The following is a 16,865-nucleotide window of genomic DNA, read 5'->3' on the forward strand; positions in this document are numbered from 1 at the left end:
ATGTCATATTAAGAAATGTCAGCAAAATTTACAAACCATGATTATTTACAGGGTTCATCGAATTATGAGGAAATGAATGTATTGTTACAATCACTTTGGGCATCATTTTTTTTTTTTTTTTTTTTTTTTTTTGAAGACGTTTATTAATGTTCAAAGGTACAGTACACATAGCAAAGCCTACAACCCTGCGGGCCGGCTGCAAATGAACGGTAAATCGTGGGTGTGTGGGCCATCACAAAAAGGGCATGTCATTGCGTCCCTTGTGTCCCCGGTGTGCTAGGACATGGAGAAGATAATCACAATTTCTTAGGTCAAGAAAGGGAAGGTCCATAAATGACGCCTCATTTTTCATTTTTCCTAGAACTGAGCCATAAAATTGGCAAACTAAACAAAACAGTTCGTATCGGTGCGTCCCAATGTTCCTATCGCGGCTTCCCCACTCGAAGTCTGTCCCACAGGCACGGTGTTAGTAGGTGCCACCTCTGTACGGTGTGTTGTTTGCCGATGCTGTTACAGTGCAACTGGAGGTCAGAGGTGTGCGCGCGCAAGTGTGCCTGAACTTGGAGTGGGATAGCCCCTGCGGGCCATGATGTGCCATCGGTCGCCGGCCTTGTTAGTGGAGCATGTGGCATTCAGGTGGAGGAGCCTCGCTGCCGGTGTGGCTATCAGCGTCCACGCCTGCAGTCGCCATCCGTAGTGCCGTCAGCGGCTCCTGCCCACTTCAACACGAGGGGGCAGAGAGGCCACCGTCCGTGAGCAGGGGTCCGATACTACAAACATGTAAACATATATGTGATAGTGGGTGGGGGGGGGGTGGAGTGTGCTTGCGGGGGCGATGTCAGCAGTTTTATGCTTGGGGCGCGCTGCTGGGCAATGGCCGCTGACGGGCGCCTGCGTGGGCGTTGGGTCGTATCCGAGGTTTACGCGCTGGCTGTTTCTTGTCTGCGTCAGGGGGGGGGGGTAGGGTGGGGGGGGGGTGGCGCCGCTTGCGATGATTCCTGCGATACAGCATTAGCCCCTGTGACCCACCTCCGGCTTCACCTAGTCTACGTGAGCCCTCTGACAGTGCCCTCCCCCTTCAGGGACCCCAGGATGCCATCCCAGAGCTGAGCTATCGGGAACTGCCGCAGGCCCGCTATTTCTTCCCGGCGGAGCGCCGTGCCTTCCGCCCCGGCCCAGTTGGTAAAGGATGCGAACCAGTGTTTTGGGGTGGGTGGTTCCCGTCGCTTCCAGTGTCGCGTAATCAGCCGTTTGGCCGTAACGAGGCCCAGATCCCAGAACCGTGCCTGCGTTTTGTTTAGCTTGGTTCTTTTATAGAGGCCGAGGATGCACGCCTCCCACGTGTCCGGCAGGCCCGGGCCCGTGCTGTGATTCAGGAGTGAGGTCACCTCCCCCCAGTACGCGGTCAGGGTTGGGCAGTGCCAAAGCATGTGCAGGATGTCTGCGCCTAACAGGTCACATCTGGGACAAGCAGCAGTGTCGACTGCGAAGTATCTGTTTATTCTGTCTGGCGTTAGGTATGCCTGGTGCAAGATGTATAGTTGGATGACACGGAAGCGGGAATTGCGGGGGATGTTCACGGGGCTAGCCAGTACTAGGTTCCACTCCTTGTCCGTCCAGTCCCTCCCACGGTGCGCCGCCCATTTAGCCCTAATCTGCTGCGTGGGCTTCTGCGTGTGGATAAGAAGCGCCTGCGCCAACCAATGCGTGATGTGCGAGCCTCTGCCCATTACATGTAGATATTGGACCAAGTGGTGCATTGGCGGTTCATCCTGGATGTCACCCCAGGAGTCAGTGTATGCCCGCAGTACCGATGCATGGAGTAGGAACTGCCCGGCCGGGAGTCCCGTGGTGTCAGATAACTCCGCAAATGAGAGCAGGACTCCGTCGGAATACAGGTCACCCATGGTCTCTACACCAGCCGTGACCCAGTGGTCCAGTTTGCGCTGCGTAACCATCCCGCTCCTCCTGGGGGTGCCCAGCAGGGGGAGGGCAGGAGCATATGGCCTGGTATTGTGCGTCAGCTTCAGGCTGCGGAGAAAGCATTTGCGGGCCACGGCCACATGCATGGGCAGGGGACGGGGTCCCTTGGTCAATGGGTGAAACAGGGCGCAGGTCTGGGGATGTGTCCACTGGTAGTCCGCAGTGGCCGTATCGTCCAGATGTGCATCGCTGAGCCAGTACGTCACCCATTGGAGCTGCGCGGCCAGGTAATACAGCTCCATGTTGGGGACAGCCAGTCCGCCCTCCGCGGTCGGGGAGTACAGTTTAGCCAGCGCCACTCGAGGTCGCCCCGTGTTCCAGATCAAGCCACGGAGCATTGATTCCAGATCGCGGAATATCCGCGTGGGGACATACGTGGGGATATTCGCGAAGTAGTATAGCAGCCTAGGGAGCGCTATCATTTTAGTAAGAGCGATGCGGCTGGGCACGTTCAGCGGAAGGGTTTTCCAGAAGGACATCTGGGCTCGCAGAGAAGAAATGGCGCGCACCAGGTTGCCCTCTAGTAAATCCTGTGGGTCTCTGTAGATGTGCAGTCCTAGGTATTTAAACGTGGTCGGGTACCAAGCGAGCCTGGCCCCTCCAAGATGCACATCGCATTCCTCCTGATCACGGTTAAACGAGTATGCCCCGGACTTGGCCCAGTTGACCCTGAGGCCCGAGACCTCTGCGAAGTTCTGGAAGACGTCCGATAGCTCGGCTGGCACCGCGGTGAGGTCCCGCACATAAAGCAGCAGGTCGTCTGCGTAGAGTGAGACTATGTGCGTTCCGTCAGCCAATGGGATCCCCCATTCCGCTCCTCTGTCCCGTAGCAGAGCTGCTAGTGGTTCGATGGCTAAGGAGAAGAGGAGGGGGGACAGGGGGCAGCCTTGCCTGGTGCCTCTGCGCACCTCGATCTTCTCCGACAGCAGCCTTCCCGTCCGCACTCGGACACTGGGTCTCTGGTAGAGCAGACCGACCATGTCGGCAAATGCATCTCCCACCTCAAATCTGTCCAGCACGGCTCCCAGGTATGGCCACTCTACCGAATCGAAGGCCTTCTCCAGGTCCAGGACCAGGCACCCCGATCTAGGCCAATGCGTCAGAGCCGCTTCCTGAATCCGGAAGAGGCGGCGTAGATTACGAGACGTGCTCCGCGCCGGCATGAAGCCATTTTGATCGGCGTGTATCAGAGTAGGTGCCTCCAGGGCCAGGCGGCGGGCCAGGAGTGAGGTGAAAATTTTATAATCGGTATTTAGCATGGCCAACGGTCTGTAGGACCCCATGAGTGCGCCATCCCTGCCTGGCTTCAGCAGCGAGACCAAGTTTGCCTCGTTAAGCGAGTCTGGGAGTGTTGATTCTTCCATTGCTGTGTTGTACAACTTGAGCAACTCCGGAACCAGCGTGTCTGAACACGCCTTAAAAAATTCGGCGGGCAGTCCATCCGGGCCAGGTGATTTGCCGTTGGACAGTGCGAAGATGGCCTCGCGTATTTCATCCGCGGAGAATGGCGCTCCCAGGGCGTCCTGTTGTGAGCCTATAAGGGAGGGCAGCGGGATGTCCGACAGGTATTCTGCTATGTAGGCCGCAGTTACTCTCAGTTGCGACTTGTATAGGGCCCGGTAGTGTCCCACAAACGCTTGGTGTATCCTATTTTGGGTGTACACTAGGTCTCCCTCAGCTGTGCGGATGACGGAGACCGGCTCCGTGCGTTCCTCCTGCCTGACTAACCAGGCCAATAGCCTGCCGGGCTTGTCACCGTGCTGGTGTACCCGCGCCGAATGGGCCGCAAAGTTGACGTGCCGCAGCCGTTCCAGTAGCGTTTCGTGCTCCGCCCGGGCCGCCTGCAGCCGGTCACCTGCACCCTCCACCGCCTCCTGCTCCCCGCCGAGTAGGTCCGCCTCCACCCTGCGCAAGTCCTCCTCCAACTTCCACCGTATGCTCCCCTGAGTGCTCAGGCAATGTCCCCGTACCACCACCTTGAATGCGTCCCACTCTACTCTCGGGGAGGATGCTGTATCTGAGTTATCTTCGAAGTATTGCGCTACGCTGGCCTGTAGGGAATCTCTAAAGGGGGCGTCTAGCAGTAATGCAGGTTGCAGTCGCCACGTGGGGATTGGCGGGCGCGGGCGTTCCCAGGCCATGTGCAGTGTATGGGGGTTGTGGTCGGAGTGTGTCCTACCCAGGTATTGTGAGTCAGTGATATGGGGCAACATGTCCGCTGACACCATGTATCTGTCGAGGCGGACATGTAATGCATGTGCTCCTGAGAAGTACGAGTACACCCTAGTGTTCGGATTGTGCGCACGCCATGCATCTTTCAGACCCCACTGGGTCGCCCACTGTGTGAGTGCCCTCGTGGCCCCCTGGGGTGTCGCCTCTGGCCTCGGCGGGACCGAACGGTCCAGCACTGGGTCTAGTACCGCGTTATAGTCGCCCCCCAGGATCCATGGGACGCCGTGCCAGGGCGCTAATTTCCCTGAGATATGCGCCAGGAAGGTGCCCTGATCCGTGTTTGGGGCGTAAATGGACGCCAGGACCACTGGTTGCCCGTCTATGCGACCCTTCACCAGGACATGCCTCCCCTCCGCGTCTATGTGTACGTCCGACATCACGAAGGGGGTTCCCGGTTTTACCCATAGCAGCGCCCCGCGGGCGTACGAGGAGTATTCAGTGGCATACAGTTGTCCCCTCCATCTCCGCCTCAGCGCTGTCACCTCCGCCCCACTCAGGTGTGTTTCCTGCAATAGCGCGACCTGCACGTTCTGCCTCTTCAAGTAGGAGTAGATTTGGTACCTGCGCGCGGGTGTGTGCATACCTCTAATGTTCCACGTGCATATTTTTATGGCAGACATTGCAGCAATATACATTCCCCCCTGACCCTCCCAATAGCAGCGGCATCACCAAAGGCCCCAGCAGTGGCTCCCCCAGCTCTTCCGTTCCCACCCCCCACATTACACTCAGCAAAGTTTGGGTAAACATAAGGACAGGGAAAAAAAACAGTAAAGAACAACAACCAACAGCGGGCTAACCCCACTAAAATACCAAAAGGGCAGTGGCGGAACGGGCCACCGTCCATACTCTCAAGAGAGAGGAACAGTCTCGCTTTGTTCAAGGGGCAGTGTGTGCTAAGCACAAGTTCGGCAGGATGTATGTATAGTCAGTTTTAGGGGAAGCAGGCCGCTTCCCTGAGCCATACAATGCAGGACAATAGTGGCCGCCCACTGCGGTCCAATGCTCCAAATCGCCCATCCTGTATGCGACCAGGCGCAGATGCGCGCTAAAGGACCACCCCTTCAACGCCCTCCCAGCCTACCACTAGTGCCATAAGGGCATTACTCACTGTTCCAGGTGTCCACAGTTCGATCAGCTGGCAGGGGGGGGGGGGGGGGGGGGGCGGCCCCAGCAGTGGCGGGCGCCGATTGCGCACCATCGTCCAGGCGACCACTGCCAACCCCTCCCTCGTCATGGCAAGGCCAATGCAGACATCCCCCGTAGGGTCAGTGGATCAGGTCTGAGGTTTGCGGCGTGACGATGGGCAGTTCCATCGAGATCTGTGAGTTCGGGATCCCGTATATGGCCTCGTCGTCGTCGCTGGGTACCGGCTGTCGGCCGTCCTCCTGGGCCGTCTCATGGGAGGATGAGTTACTTATTTGGGAGACCTTCTGCAGTGCATCGCGCTGTTCTCGGAGCATCTGGTCCAGTGTGGGGGAGAGTCCCGCCCCCTCCTCCGCGCGTTGGGACTGTTGGGTCCTGTGCCTGCGGCGTCGTCGTGGTGCTCGTGGCCTGGTCCTCGTCTCGCCTCCGTGAGAGTGTTTCGGTGCCGTGTCCGTGCCTCCGTCCAGCCACTCGTCGGCCTCCTCGGGTGTGTTGAAGAAGTAAGTGCTAGCTCCCGCCACCACTCTCAGCTTGGCAGGGAATAGTAGGGAGTACTTGAGGCCCGCGGTGCGCAGTCTCCTCTTCACTGCCATGAAGTCGTGCCTCTGGCGCTGCACCTGGATGGTGTAGTCGGGGAAGAACATGATCGACGCGTTATCAATGCGCACCTCGCCCAGTCGCCGTGCCTCACGCAGCACCGTGTCTCTGTCCCTATAGTTCAGTATCCTGAAGAGCAGCGGCCTCGGGTTGGTGCCGGTGGTGTAGGGTCTCGTTGGCACCCGATGTGCGCGCTCCACGACGAAGTGCGGTGACAGCGAGCCTTCGGGCAAAAGTGTCCGTAGCCATTCTTCCACATGTTCAGCCGGGCGGTTCCCTTCCCATTTCTCCGGAACCCCCACAAGTCTAATGTTGTTGCGTCTCGCCCTCCCTTCCGCGTCCTCAGCCCTGTCCTCCAGGAACTCCACTCTGTTCAGGAGGTCCTGTACGTGTCTGTCAGTCTGGGTGACCTTGGGCTCGATCTCCTTCACTGCGCCTTCCAGGGTCTTGGTTCGGTCGGACAATTTCCTATGGTCATCACGCAGGAGGGTCAGGTCCACTGCGACCCCATCAATTTTGGACTCCAGGGAGGTTCTAGTTTGCTGGAGTGACTGCTCCATCCGTTCCACCGCTGCCAGCACGCTGTCAAGCCTCGCAGCCAGTTGCTCGGCGGCCATTTTGTGTGCCCGCTTGTCCGTCTTCCCCTTCGGCAGGGCCCCTCCGGTCCCGGTGCGGGTCCGCACTCCCCCGGACATGTGCGGGTGGCGCCTGTCCTGCGGGGTCGGCCCCTGGCGCTGCTCCAGTGACGGTGTCCCCTGAGGCGCTACGTCCCTGGGTTGGGGCCCCGCGAGTGCTGGCAGGTCCCTTTGGTTAGGCCGTCATTGTTGTCCCCTAGGGGGGGGGGTCCTCCAGCGGGCGGCCTTGCGCGGGGCCTCGGCGCAGGCGGGGGTGCCCTGTCCCCTCCTTCGCCCGTGCTCGTCCCTGGCGGTCCGCGGCCGCGCCGACTGCCCCCCGGATTGCTAGCGGGTCGTGGCCCAGTCACTCCGCCCCAGTTGTAGTGGGGGCCGGGGGGGCCGGCACTGTGCGTGAGTCCGAGGGGTCCAGGCGTCGCGAACGGGTCCGACCACCGGTTCCGGCCTGGGTCACAGCCTCTCGTGTGCCTCGCCGACCCTCAGGCAGTGAGTGTCCCCGTGGGGGGGCCCCGCAGGCGGGCCCGGCGTGAGGCACACCGTCGCGTGTCTCCACCTCAGGGGGGGGCGGTCAGCCTGTCTCCGGCAGTGGTGTGGCGTCCAGGCGAGGGGAGGGACGGTCTGCTGTGCCGCGGGTCTCGGGGCCGCAATGCCCGGGCCGTCGCTCCGCGTGGGCTCCTCTATGCTGGCGGGCGCAGGAGGGACTCACCGGGTGGCTCCGATGGCTGCACTGCGTCTCGTAGAGGGGCCCCCGCTGGTCGGGGCCGCCACGTCACCGGCGCCTCTCCGGGGGAGATCTCCACGCCTCGCCTGCCCCAGATGTGCCCCAGGTGTGTCCTCCGGAGGTCCAAGGAGCAGGGCAGCAGTCGCGCGACGGCCGCGATGTGGGGGCTGGGGGCCCACTTCCCGCTTGGTCCGGGCCCCCTGCTGGAGTCCTGCTGCAGGTCAAGGTGATCGCCGGGCCACCGGAGGTTGCTCTCAGCGCGGCAGCAGCCGGCCAGGGGGCCACGGACAGTGTGGCGTGGCCTACCAGTTGGGGCCTGTGAGCTGGGCCCAAGCCTCGGACTCCCGCAGTTGCCCCGCCGGCCAGGTGTCAGCGGATCCCGCAGGAGGTCCGCAGGATAGGTCGGGGTCAGCCTCGTCGGAGCCCCGAAATGAAAGTCGGCCAGATTGCCGAGGAGAGCTCCGGGAGGGTCCGCCAGCAGTTTCGGGCGGCTAGGATTTAATTTGGCGGAGAAACGGCTCAGGGAAGGGGAGCTTGGCACGGAGCTCTACCCTAACGCGTCCTCCGCCATTGCGTGCTTAGCCACGCCCCCCTCACTTTGGGCATCATTACCTGCATAAATCTGCTAATTCTAGAAATGTTTTCAGTTATAATCAGTGGGAACATTGTCCAACTCCGCCAAAAGGCAGTTCAAAAACATTTTATGAGAAATTTCCATACTTCTCAAGATTTAATTACACCAATCCAGAAACGTTTTATTACAAGATGTTGAATAAGACAGGAGTGAAAAACATGTTGACAAATACAAAACTGATTTATTATGAAACATTTTATGAAAAAATGTCTACATTAGGTTTTGAATTTTGGAAAAATAACATTGAGACAAAAACCATCTGGGGTACAAAAGATTGGCAGGTACAAGGTCTAGAATCATTGTTTAGAGCCTGCATGATCCCAGAACAAATAATGTTCCTGAATGACACCATTCAACAAACCACCTGTCTTGGTTTAGCCAAGATAAAAGATTTAAACAACCAGTCTATCCCAAAGCCTATTCCTGATAGAAACACCACTACACATGAGGGGTTAGACGTGTCCTATATTTTAAAACTAAACAGAAAAATTCCTAATTGGAACAAATGGTTGATCTGGCCCACAGACATTAATAACTGTCAAGATAGATTCCTGAACAGAATACAGGGGTTCAAACAGAACAGGCCAGACCCAAGATATTCATAGAGACAACATCCAGGGATAGTTACAACATACAGTGTAGGAAAACTATGCCTCGACTGGCTACAGAGATCCACAGTTCCCTAAATTAAGCAACACTTAACTTTACTTAAAGAAGGTGCTGACTTGCGAGATTTCTTACTGGGACCTCGCAAACAGCGTCAAAAACGTTTCATATATGCCGGTATATACGCAGCTTACAATGAAGCTTGAAAAGTAACACAAATTGAAACTGCAGAAAAAATACGAGAAATTGATTGTATTAATTTGGAAAACTTTCTTTCTGTGGTGAACAATGGATTAACAGCTCTGTCCTCCTGAATGTATTCACTGGACAGCATTGTATTATCTGCTATTGATATAATAGAACAGGATATGCTAATGTTACAACATGGTCAATCCCAATTGCGTTTTATTGTACAGCTAGGCTGGACGTTACAAAACCTCCCTTCAGGCCACGTGCCATGGCGTCTAATCAACATAAAGTCATTATTTTCTATCTTTAACCTTACGGATAGACAAATCTCGTTGGCACAAAAAGGAGCAGACTATACGGTGCTGAGCATTGAAAAACTAGAAAGATTACCATTGACAATGTCAGAAAGACCTGTCATTGAATGGATCATACATGGCACCGTTACAATCCCGATAACAACTTTTCAGTTTCAATACTGCTAAAAATATATACCAGCAGGATTGTATGAAAGGTTGGGTAAAGGATACATCAAATCAACCTGGAATTTACCTCTTACACATAAATGTTATAGTGAAGGGAAAAAAGGGGTATTTCTTAGTGGTAACAATTGTTAAAAATCACTAAGCGGTACATTTCTGTGTCAAGGTATTAACTTGTATGGAGCCTGCAAAGGTTCATCAAACAACCTTTCATTTCATCTGCACGGCACCCCTGCTACACAGACAACTTTCCAACGGTAGCTACGTTATATTAAGTGGCCACAGCTGTTGTGGCATGATGCCAGGAAAAGCCTATCTCGTGAGCGTCACTTCCAGGGTCATTTGTTGTATGCAAGTATTGTATCCAAACAGCAATCCAGACATGGAGGCGGCAATATGGCCTTCTGTGAATATCTCTTCTATTCAAATTGATACTTTAAGCAGAATGAAGTCTATTCTTTTACAAACAACTGTGCCTTTAACCTCGCCCAAAGAAACGTATGACCTTCAAGTTGCAAGGACAGCGGCAGAGATACATACCCTATTATCGACAAATTGCCCCGTGCATTTCGTAGAAATGTTAAGCCAAATCTTAAACATGTCAGATACCAGTGGCATCGCACATGTATTGAAGACAATTTTTTCGGGACTGTTAGCATCCTTTGAAACAGTTCTTGGCATCTTTCCGAATTTTGTGCATTCTCTTTTCGGTGGCCTGCCTCTTATTTTGAGACTCGTAGCAGGAATTTTATTTTTGTTCCTTCTGCTCCGATATGGCAAGCCAAGTCACAGACAAAACTCAGGCTACGATGGAAGAAACGATCCTAGCAATACGATACCGAGACCGTATCACTAAGGCCCTGGGATTGGCCCGGCTAAGAGATCTGAATACTACCTGGTTTCTTTCATTCAGACCAATCTGGCAAAATTGCATCTTACCTGTGCTTCGATGTCTGCTATGCGGAGAAGAATGCGTGATGGACTTCTGTCTTACAATACCATCAGCAGTACCAATGGATAGTGATGCTTTGCTTTGTCCGTTAAAGACTCATGCAACGTGTTGTCCCCAGCGGCTACCTATTCTGATGACGGCATTCGTTGAGACTTCACCGTTACGATTAGGTGGCAGTGAAGTACGAGATGAAAGCGGCACGACACAGGTACAACCTTCTGTGAACATGGCTGATCTAAACACCGATGATGGCAATGCATCGCATATATGCACTATTTCAGATTTTTCAGCGATGGCCCAACTTTCACCTACTGTTGTAGACAAATTTTTTGCTGGTATAGCTGAGGTAATGTTCTCTCTTAACAACGACAATAATATTTGAAATAGCGAGCACACAGCGTTCCCTGAACTCTGAATTCGGCCTTCAGTTTTGATAAACAGCACTGCTGAAAACAATTGGAACTATTTTTTCCCATGAAAACGAAAGTATTTTTCCCAATTTTCAAAATATTTACTTTTTTTTGGCACAAGGTACTCTGCTTAAAGTAGAACTATTCCTAATGAACAGAACTTCTATTCTTTGAGACTCTGGAGACAATATTTTGAATCAGCCTCTAGCACATGTACAATCTTGTATGAATATGTGATGAAATGGTCTAGACCTCTTTTTTCTGTATTAAGAGCCATTTCATGAATGTAAATTTCATGATTCATTCAGTCAACATTCTAAATGAACAACATTTTATCTGAATGATACCACTGCTTGAAAGCGTACAGTATAATACTCATTTTTGTGTATCTATACCATTTCAAATGCATTTGATGTATTTTGGGGTGGGCTGGAAAGCACATGCATACCTAAATGTTTATATATTGCTTAGTATTTAGTAATGATAGACATTATACGTGGAGTGGGTGTTGTAAACGTATCTAGGACCCTAATTAAATATCCCCGATGTATGCCCTTATGTGGTTATAATAAATCATATCCTTATATAGGCATAAGAATCATATCCATATTTAGTAATAGCCAATGCAGTCCAAATACGGCAAGGCTACTTCCTTAGACTCCTAGAAAGTACAAAAAGTTCTTTAAACAAACCAAACCTCCAGCAACCTGGGAATTCCCCATGCTTTTGTTTTGATGTGTCCTAGAACTCCTGGGAGTCCTAAAAGAACTGCCAGTTTCTAGTGACGGTTCTTATTGACATCTTATGTCCAACCTTACGTCAAACACGGCACCTTCCAGGTATAAATATACCAGCATTTGCCTTAAGCAACACACAGTGGTTTGGAGCAGAGCGGCTATCTACTTACCCAAAGCCCAGCTGATGCGAGTGCCGAAGGAAGCCGACCCTCCCATTTGACGCACTGATAAAGACGCTGTCTTTTCTCCTGTAGAGAAAATCCAGCTCCAGTGTTTCCAGTCACCCTTGCGGGTTACTGGGAGATCGAGTCCTGAGAGCGAGATAAAAGACCTCCTTCATTCTAAAACCAAGGTACGGAGCTGATTAGATCCTTAGAGAATTCTTGATTCAGATTCTTGGCAAAACTAACTTAACTTATACTGCAACTCCCTTACTCCTTCCCACGTACTAGGCTTAGGTTAGGTACACTGGGGTAGGTGTATTTAGAAGCACCAATTGAGTACGCTTAGTCAACTTTTATCATTGTACGTAATTGTATATATTTTATCCGTTTTAAGTATCATATGGCTCAGAAACCATATCAATGCTTTTACAGTATTATTTCATAATCCTCCTTTTACTGTATGCACTTTACTTTATGACAAGTATTGCAATTGTGGCAATTCACTTCTCTTGCATGAGAAAGAGGACTGCTCAATAAATAACACCTTTTATTGAAAACGCCAGTCTCTCTATTTCTCTGCACTCTGGTGAAACTAAGTATGCACGATTGTCTGAGTGAAATAGCTATCTATTGTTTTCACACGACTCTGGAGATATACTCCTTATTCTGGAGAGAGCAAAGTTGTCATGTTTATGCGGTTGTCAGAAGCTAATCCCTTCTTGTCTAATCAGGGAAGTTAACTCCTCCCTGTTCATTTGATAAAGTTTCTAGTGACCTCTGAGTTAGCTGGCATACCTAATTAAGTCTAACATATTCAGTAGAGACCTAGTCGACCTCAGTCCTACGTCTAAACTGCCGTTTATGTTATTCCAATGCGCAGAGCCTATTGGGAATATAGAAACTACACTACACCTGCTAGCTCAGAGGTCACTAGAAACTTTCTCAAATACTCCACATAAACATGACAAATTTGTTTCCCTCGGACTGGAACAATTAGCTTCAGAGTCGTGGAAACAATAGATAACTATTTTACTCAGTCAGTTGTGCATGCTTTGTTTCTACAGAGTTGCAGAGAAATAGTGAGACAGGCATTTTCAATAAAAGGATTTATTGAACAATCTTCTTTCTCATGCAAGAGGGGAGAACCGCACACAAAGCCCTACACGACCAAGGCCCGAGCTACCTCAACAACCGTATCAACTTCTACGCTCCCAAACGCCACCTCCGATCAGCCAGCCACGCCCTCGCCGCCGTCCCACGCATCCGGAGAGCGACAACAGGAGGAAGGTCCTTCTCCTACCTGGCCGCCAAGACCTGGAACTCCCTCCCGGCTGACCTGCGCGTTACCCAAGACCACCTCTCCTTCAGGAAGAAGCTCAAGACCTGGCTGTTCGAGCAGTAACAGCAACCCCCCCCAAGCGCCTTGAGACCCTATGGGTAGGTAGTACGCTCTATAAATGTCTTTGATTGATTGATTGATTGATTGATAGACAAAATGCAAAGTATAATGCGTACAGTGAGAATAGTATTATAAAATAATAGCATTGTCTAGTGCTATGACATATAAAAATACATACATAAATAACACAGGCTAAAATACTCAACTGGTGCTTCTAAAATACGCCAACCCCAATGTACCTAACCTAGTTCTAGTACCAGAGAAGAAGTAAATGTGCTCTTTAGCTTAGGATTTAGTTCTGCCAATAATTGCCAAAGGTTTCTCTAGGTTCTAATGAGCTCCCTACATTAGAATGAAGGAGGTTGGTATCTCTGTCTCGGACTCGATGTCCCAGCACCGCGCAAGGGGAGTCAGAAACACTGGAGCTGGATTTCTCAGCAACGGAGGACAGCTTCTTGTCATTGGTCTTTTGACAAACATATCATGGATATTAAAAAAACAATCAATGAAGATGTTATAAAAATGTATAAAGTTCGGCATCTGCATTTAAGTCCCATGGAATCTCTGTTCCCAGAGTAAATAAAAATTGCGATTTCGCTTGACTCAGGGCTGCTTCTCTGTCTCCTTCCCTGATTTTAATCAGGATATGTTTGATACAGGAAAAGAGGTTATTTTCTAAGTTGCTGTCATGATCTTTCCAAATATGTCAAGTCTTTGTTAACAATTGCCCTTATATGTTGGAGAATTTGCAGCTGTAGTTTATTTACAGTACTGCCCACATGTTGTTTGCTGCAACGACATTCTAGAAGATAAACAACATGGGTAGTCTCACAGGTTATTTTTTAATTGATGTTTTTTTGTACCTTGTATAGTTGTAACATCCACCCTGTTGCGGCCATAGCGGCATGCTTTACACTTGGGGCATTTAAAAAAACCTTGCACTTTTACCAATTACTTTTTTGTGAGCTTTTGTTGGTAAAATAAGTCTAGGTTAACACATTTCCCTAGGAGGGTACATTTCTATATGTGATGTTCACATGTTCCGAAATATGATGTTTAAGTTCTTGATCTTTCTTTAAAATATTCCAATGATTGATAATCACTTGTTTCACTGCTTTGTTTGAAATATTAAAATCCATGATAAATCTGGTTGTTTCTTTATTTGGTTCAGTAGATGTCACCATTTTTTTAGGTAGCAGTAGATTCACCCTCATGTGTTTAGTGGCTCTTTTGCATGCATCTTCCAAGACAGTTCTTGAGTATCCTCGTCTTCTAAATCTGTTGTACATCCTGTCAATCTGTCTCTCGTATTCATTCTCCTTGGAGCCATTCCTCCAATTTAGAGCTTTTTAGTGTGCACTGTAGGCTGATAAGATGCTGTTGGTCTTACAGAATAGAGTGGGGTGGTGCAAATTCTTTCATCTTCAATGTAGATCTGTGTATCTAGGTAGTCAATCAAGCTCTTGCTGTATGTATGTATAAATGGTAAGCATAGGGAGTTGCTATTTAATGATATTGGGAAATCTTTCAAATCATTCTTGTCTCCCTTTCATATAAGCAAGAGGTAATCAATATAACAGACCCATAGAACCACCCTTTCCAAGTTCATCTTGGTGTTTTCTGACCACCGACATTCTGTCTCCTAAAATCCCATTATTACATTTTCGTATGTTGGGGCGAAGGAGGTACCCATGCCTGTAAAATCTGCCATCGAAGATAAAAAACATTATTTGTTAGGCAAAGGGGCATAATCTCCAGGAGCATTTTTGTGTGATTGAGCAAACTCAGACACTGAGATCTCATAAAATGCTCACATGCTATCAGTCCGCCATCATGGACTATCGAAGGATAGAAGGAAACCACATCCACTGTGGCCATGATATACCCAGGTTTCCAAGGGGTATCATTCATGCACTTCAGAAAGTCCATGGAATCTTATATGTCGAAAGGAAGATCAGCTACGTAAGGGTACAAAAATATATCCACAAGTCGGGAAGAGTTCTGTAAGAGAGAACCACATGAACTGACGATGTGGCATCCTGGAGGATTTTCTAAACTCTTGTGCACTTTGGGCAACACCTAAAGGGTTGAGACAATAGGATGGGTTACTCTGAGATATTGCAATTCATCCACATCAAGCAGGCCTTCATCATGACATTATGGCAATTTGGTAGGGAAAGTAGACATAATTTGATTAGTGGGATTATTTTTTAACCTCTCATAGTTGGTAGTGTCTCCCAATTGTCTCTTGATTTTCTGGTGATATTTAGTGCAGTCCATCACAAAGATGTTCCCGCCCTTGTCTGATTGTTTAGTTATAATATTGTGTCTCTACGCAAATCTGTGAGTGTCCACCAAGCCTCAGTTTTCATATTGGAATATCTATAATTCCAGTTTTTCTTTTCTTTAATGTAGGTGTCCCTTGGGTCTTCTGCCACAAGTTCCTGGAAGAGATCCACTCTGTTACTTGGAGCTAGCTGTGGGCAACATGTTGATTTCCCTTTGCATTACCTGCTTACAGATTTTACAGTTTCTATGGCCATTGTTGCACAGTAATCCAGGTTTGATTCTCCATCACATTCAGTGTCATGTTGGTCTCCTTTATTAATCAGATTGTGTAGGACTCTGAAAGGTTCAATGCCTTCTCTGGTAAGGTTGAACAGGGGTTGTGTTCATTCCGATCTTGGTTTAGAGGTGGGTCTGGTGGCAAAAAACGTCCTTAGTTTTAGTTTTCTGCTGAATTTATAGAAGTCAACTCTGGCCGAGCAAAAAGTTAGTCCTTTATTGAGTAAATTGATGTGTTTCTCATTCAGAATCTTACTTGATAAATTGTTCACCAGATTATCTTGGGTTGTGTTGATGGGATTATTTTCATTTATCTTTTTCCCTTCTTTCCTTTCCCTCTCCTGCTGCCTCTTCCTGCTGCGCCTGGTTCTTTTTGTTCTTCTGCCACAGGAGGGGTATGACACCCTCCCTCTTCCCTGTGTGGTAATTTGCAGCAGTTGCATTTCCCCCCAAAAATCCATCCTTGGCCTGCATCCCTGGTACCTTTGTCTCCCGAGATAACCTCTGAACTTTCTGCACTAGAGAGCGTTATTTGTTCATGTACTTGAATTTGTTCCATGGTTTGTTTTTTTTAAATTGGAATCATATTGGCGGACAAATGTGTAAACCCTTCCAATGGCATAGTAGACTCTGTCTCTACTGATTTTTTTCATCTTTTTCATCTGTATCTCATTCTTGTGTTTCTCTAGCCTATTTCTCACACAGGCACGTGCATATACAGTTTTCACAAGGATTAAAGAGACGGCAAGTAAGAGGAGGAGGGCAGCCCAGGGATGCTGCAGTACAGGTAAGTGGTTTTAAATTTATTTTTTATTAATATTTAATTACTTGTTATTATAGGGGGCACGTGGGTGGCAAAGTGGAGTTCCACTGAGTTTTTTTGCAACTCCGTGGAACTCCTCATAGCCCCGCTATGCACACTACGCCGGGGTGACTTTGTATCCCACTCAGCAAATGCGCCACTTGGTGCACTGCTAGTGTGGTGATGAGATCCCCTTGTGTCCTAAGGACCTCAGGACTAAAGTAGACTTCATTGCCCAAGCAGAAGTGCGCCAGAAGGCATGTTTGCAGAGTGGTGTAGAAAGGGGACGTGACCTCTGAGCAGCTCTCAGAAGTCCAGCTGTGTGGGGCTTACTTGAGGTAACAGAAGGGGTAGTTGTACCCCAGGGACCCTTAAGAGGTAAGGGGACTTTATCCCCCAACCAAGAGCGCACCAGGAGGTGCGTTTGCAAAGTGGTGTAGAAAGGGGGTGTGGCCTGCTACCACCTCACCGCAATCACACAGTGTGGAGCTTACTGGAGGTAATAGGTAAGCTAGTTGGTGCCTAAGGAACCCCAGCAGCTGAGGGGATTTCATACCCCACCAAGAGTGCACCAGGAAGTGTGTTTGCAAAGTGGTGGACAAAGGGGGCGTGGCCTGCTA

General features: G+C 50.0%; 1 protein-coding gene across 1 annotated transcript in view; it reads left to right on the forward strand.

Annotated features, from left to right (window-relative positions):
• Positions 1-3,264: 3,264 nt before the first annotated feature.
• LOC147730965 (uncharacterized) overlaps positions 3,265-16,865 on the forward strand; it is a 40,529-nt gene continuing 26,928 nt past the window's right edge. The window contains exon 1 of the mRNA XM_086954130.1: positions 3,265-3,433. Coding sequence (XP_086810256.1) covers positions 3,265-3,433 — 169 coding nt within the window. The remainder of the gene's footprint in view (positions 3,434-16,865) is intronic.

Source organism: Lissotriton vulgaris, chromosome 2_1 (assembly GCF_964263255.1).
Source record: "Lissotriton vulgaris chromosome 2_1, aLisVul1.2, whole genome shotgun sequence".
NCBI lineage: Eukaryota > Metazoa > Chordata > Amphibia > Caudata > Salamandridae > Lissotriton > Lissotriton vulgaris.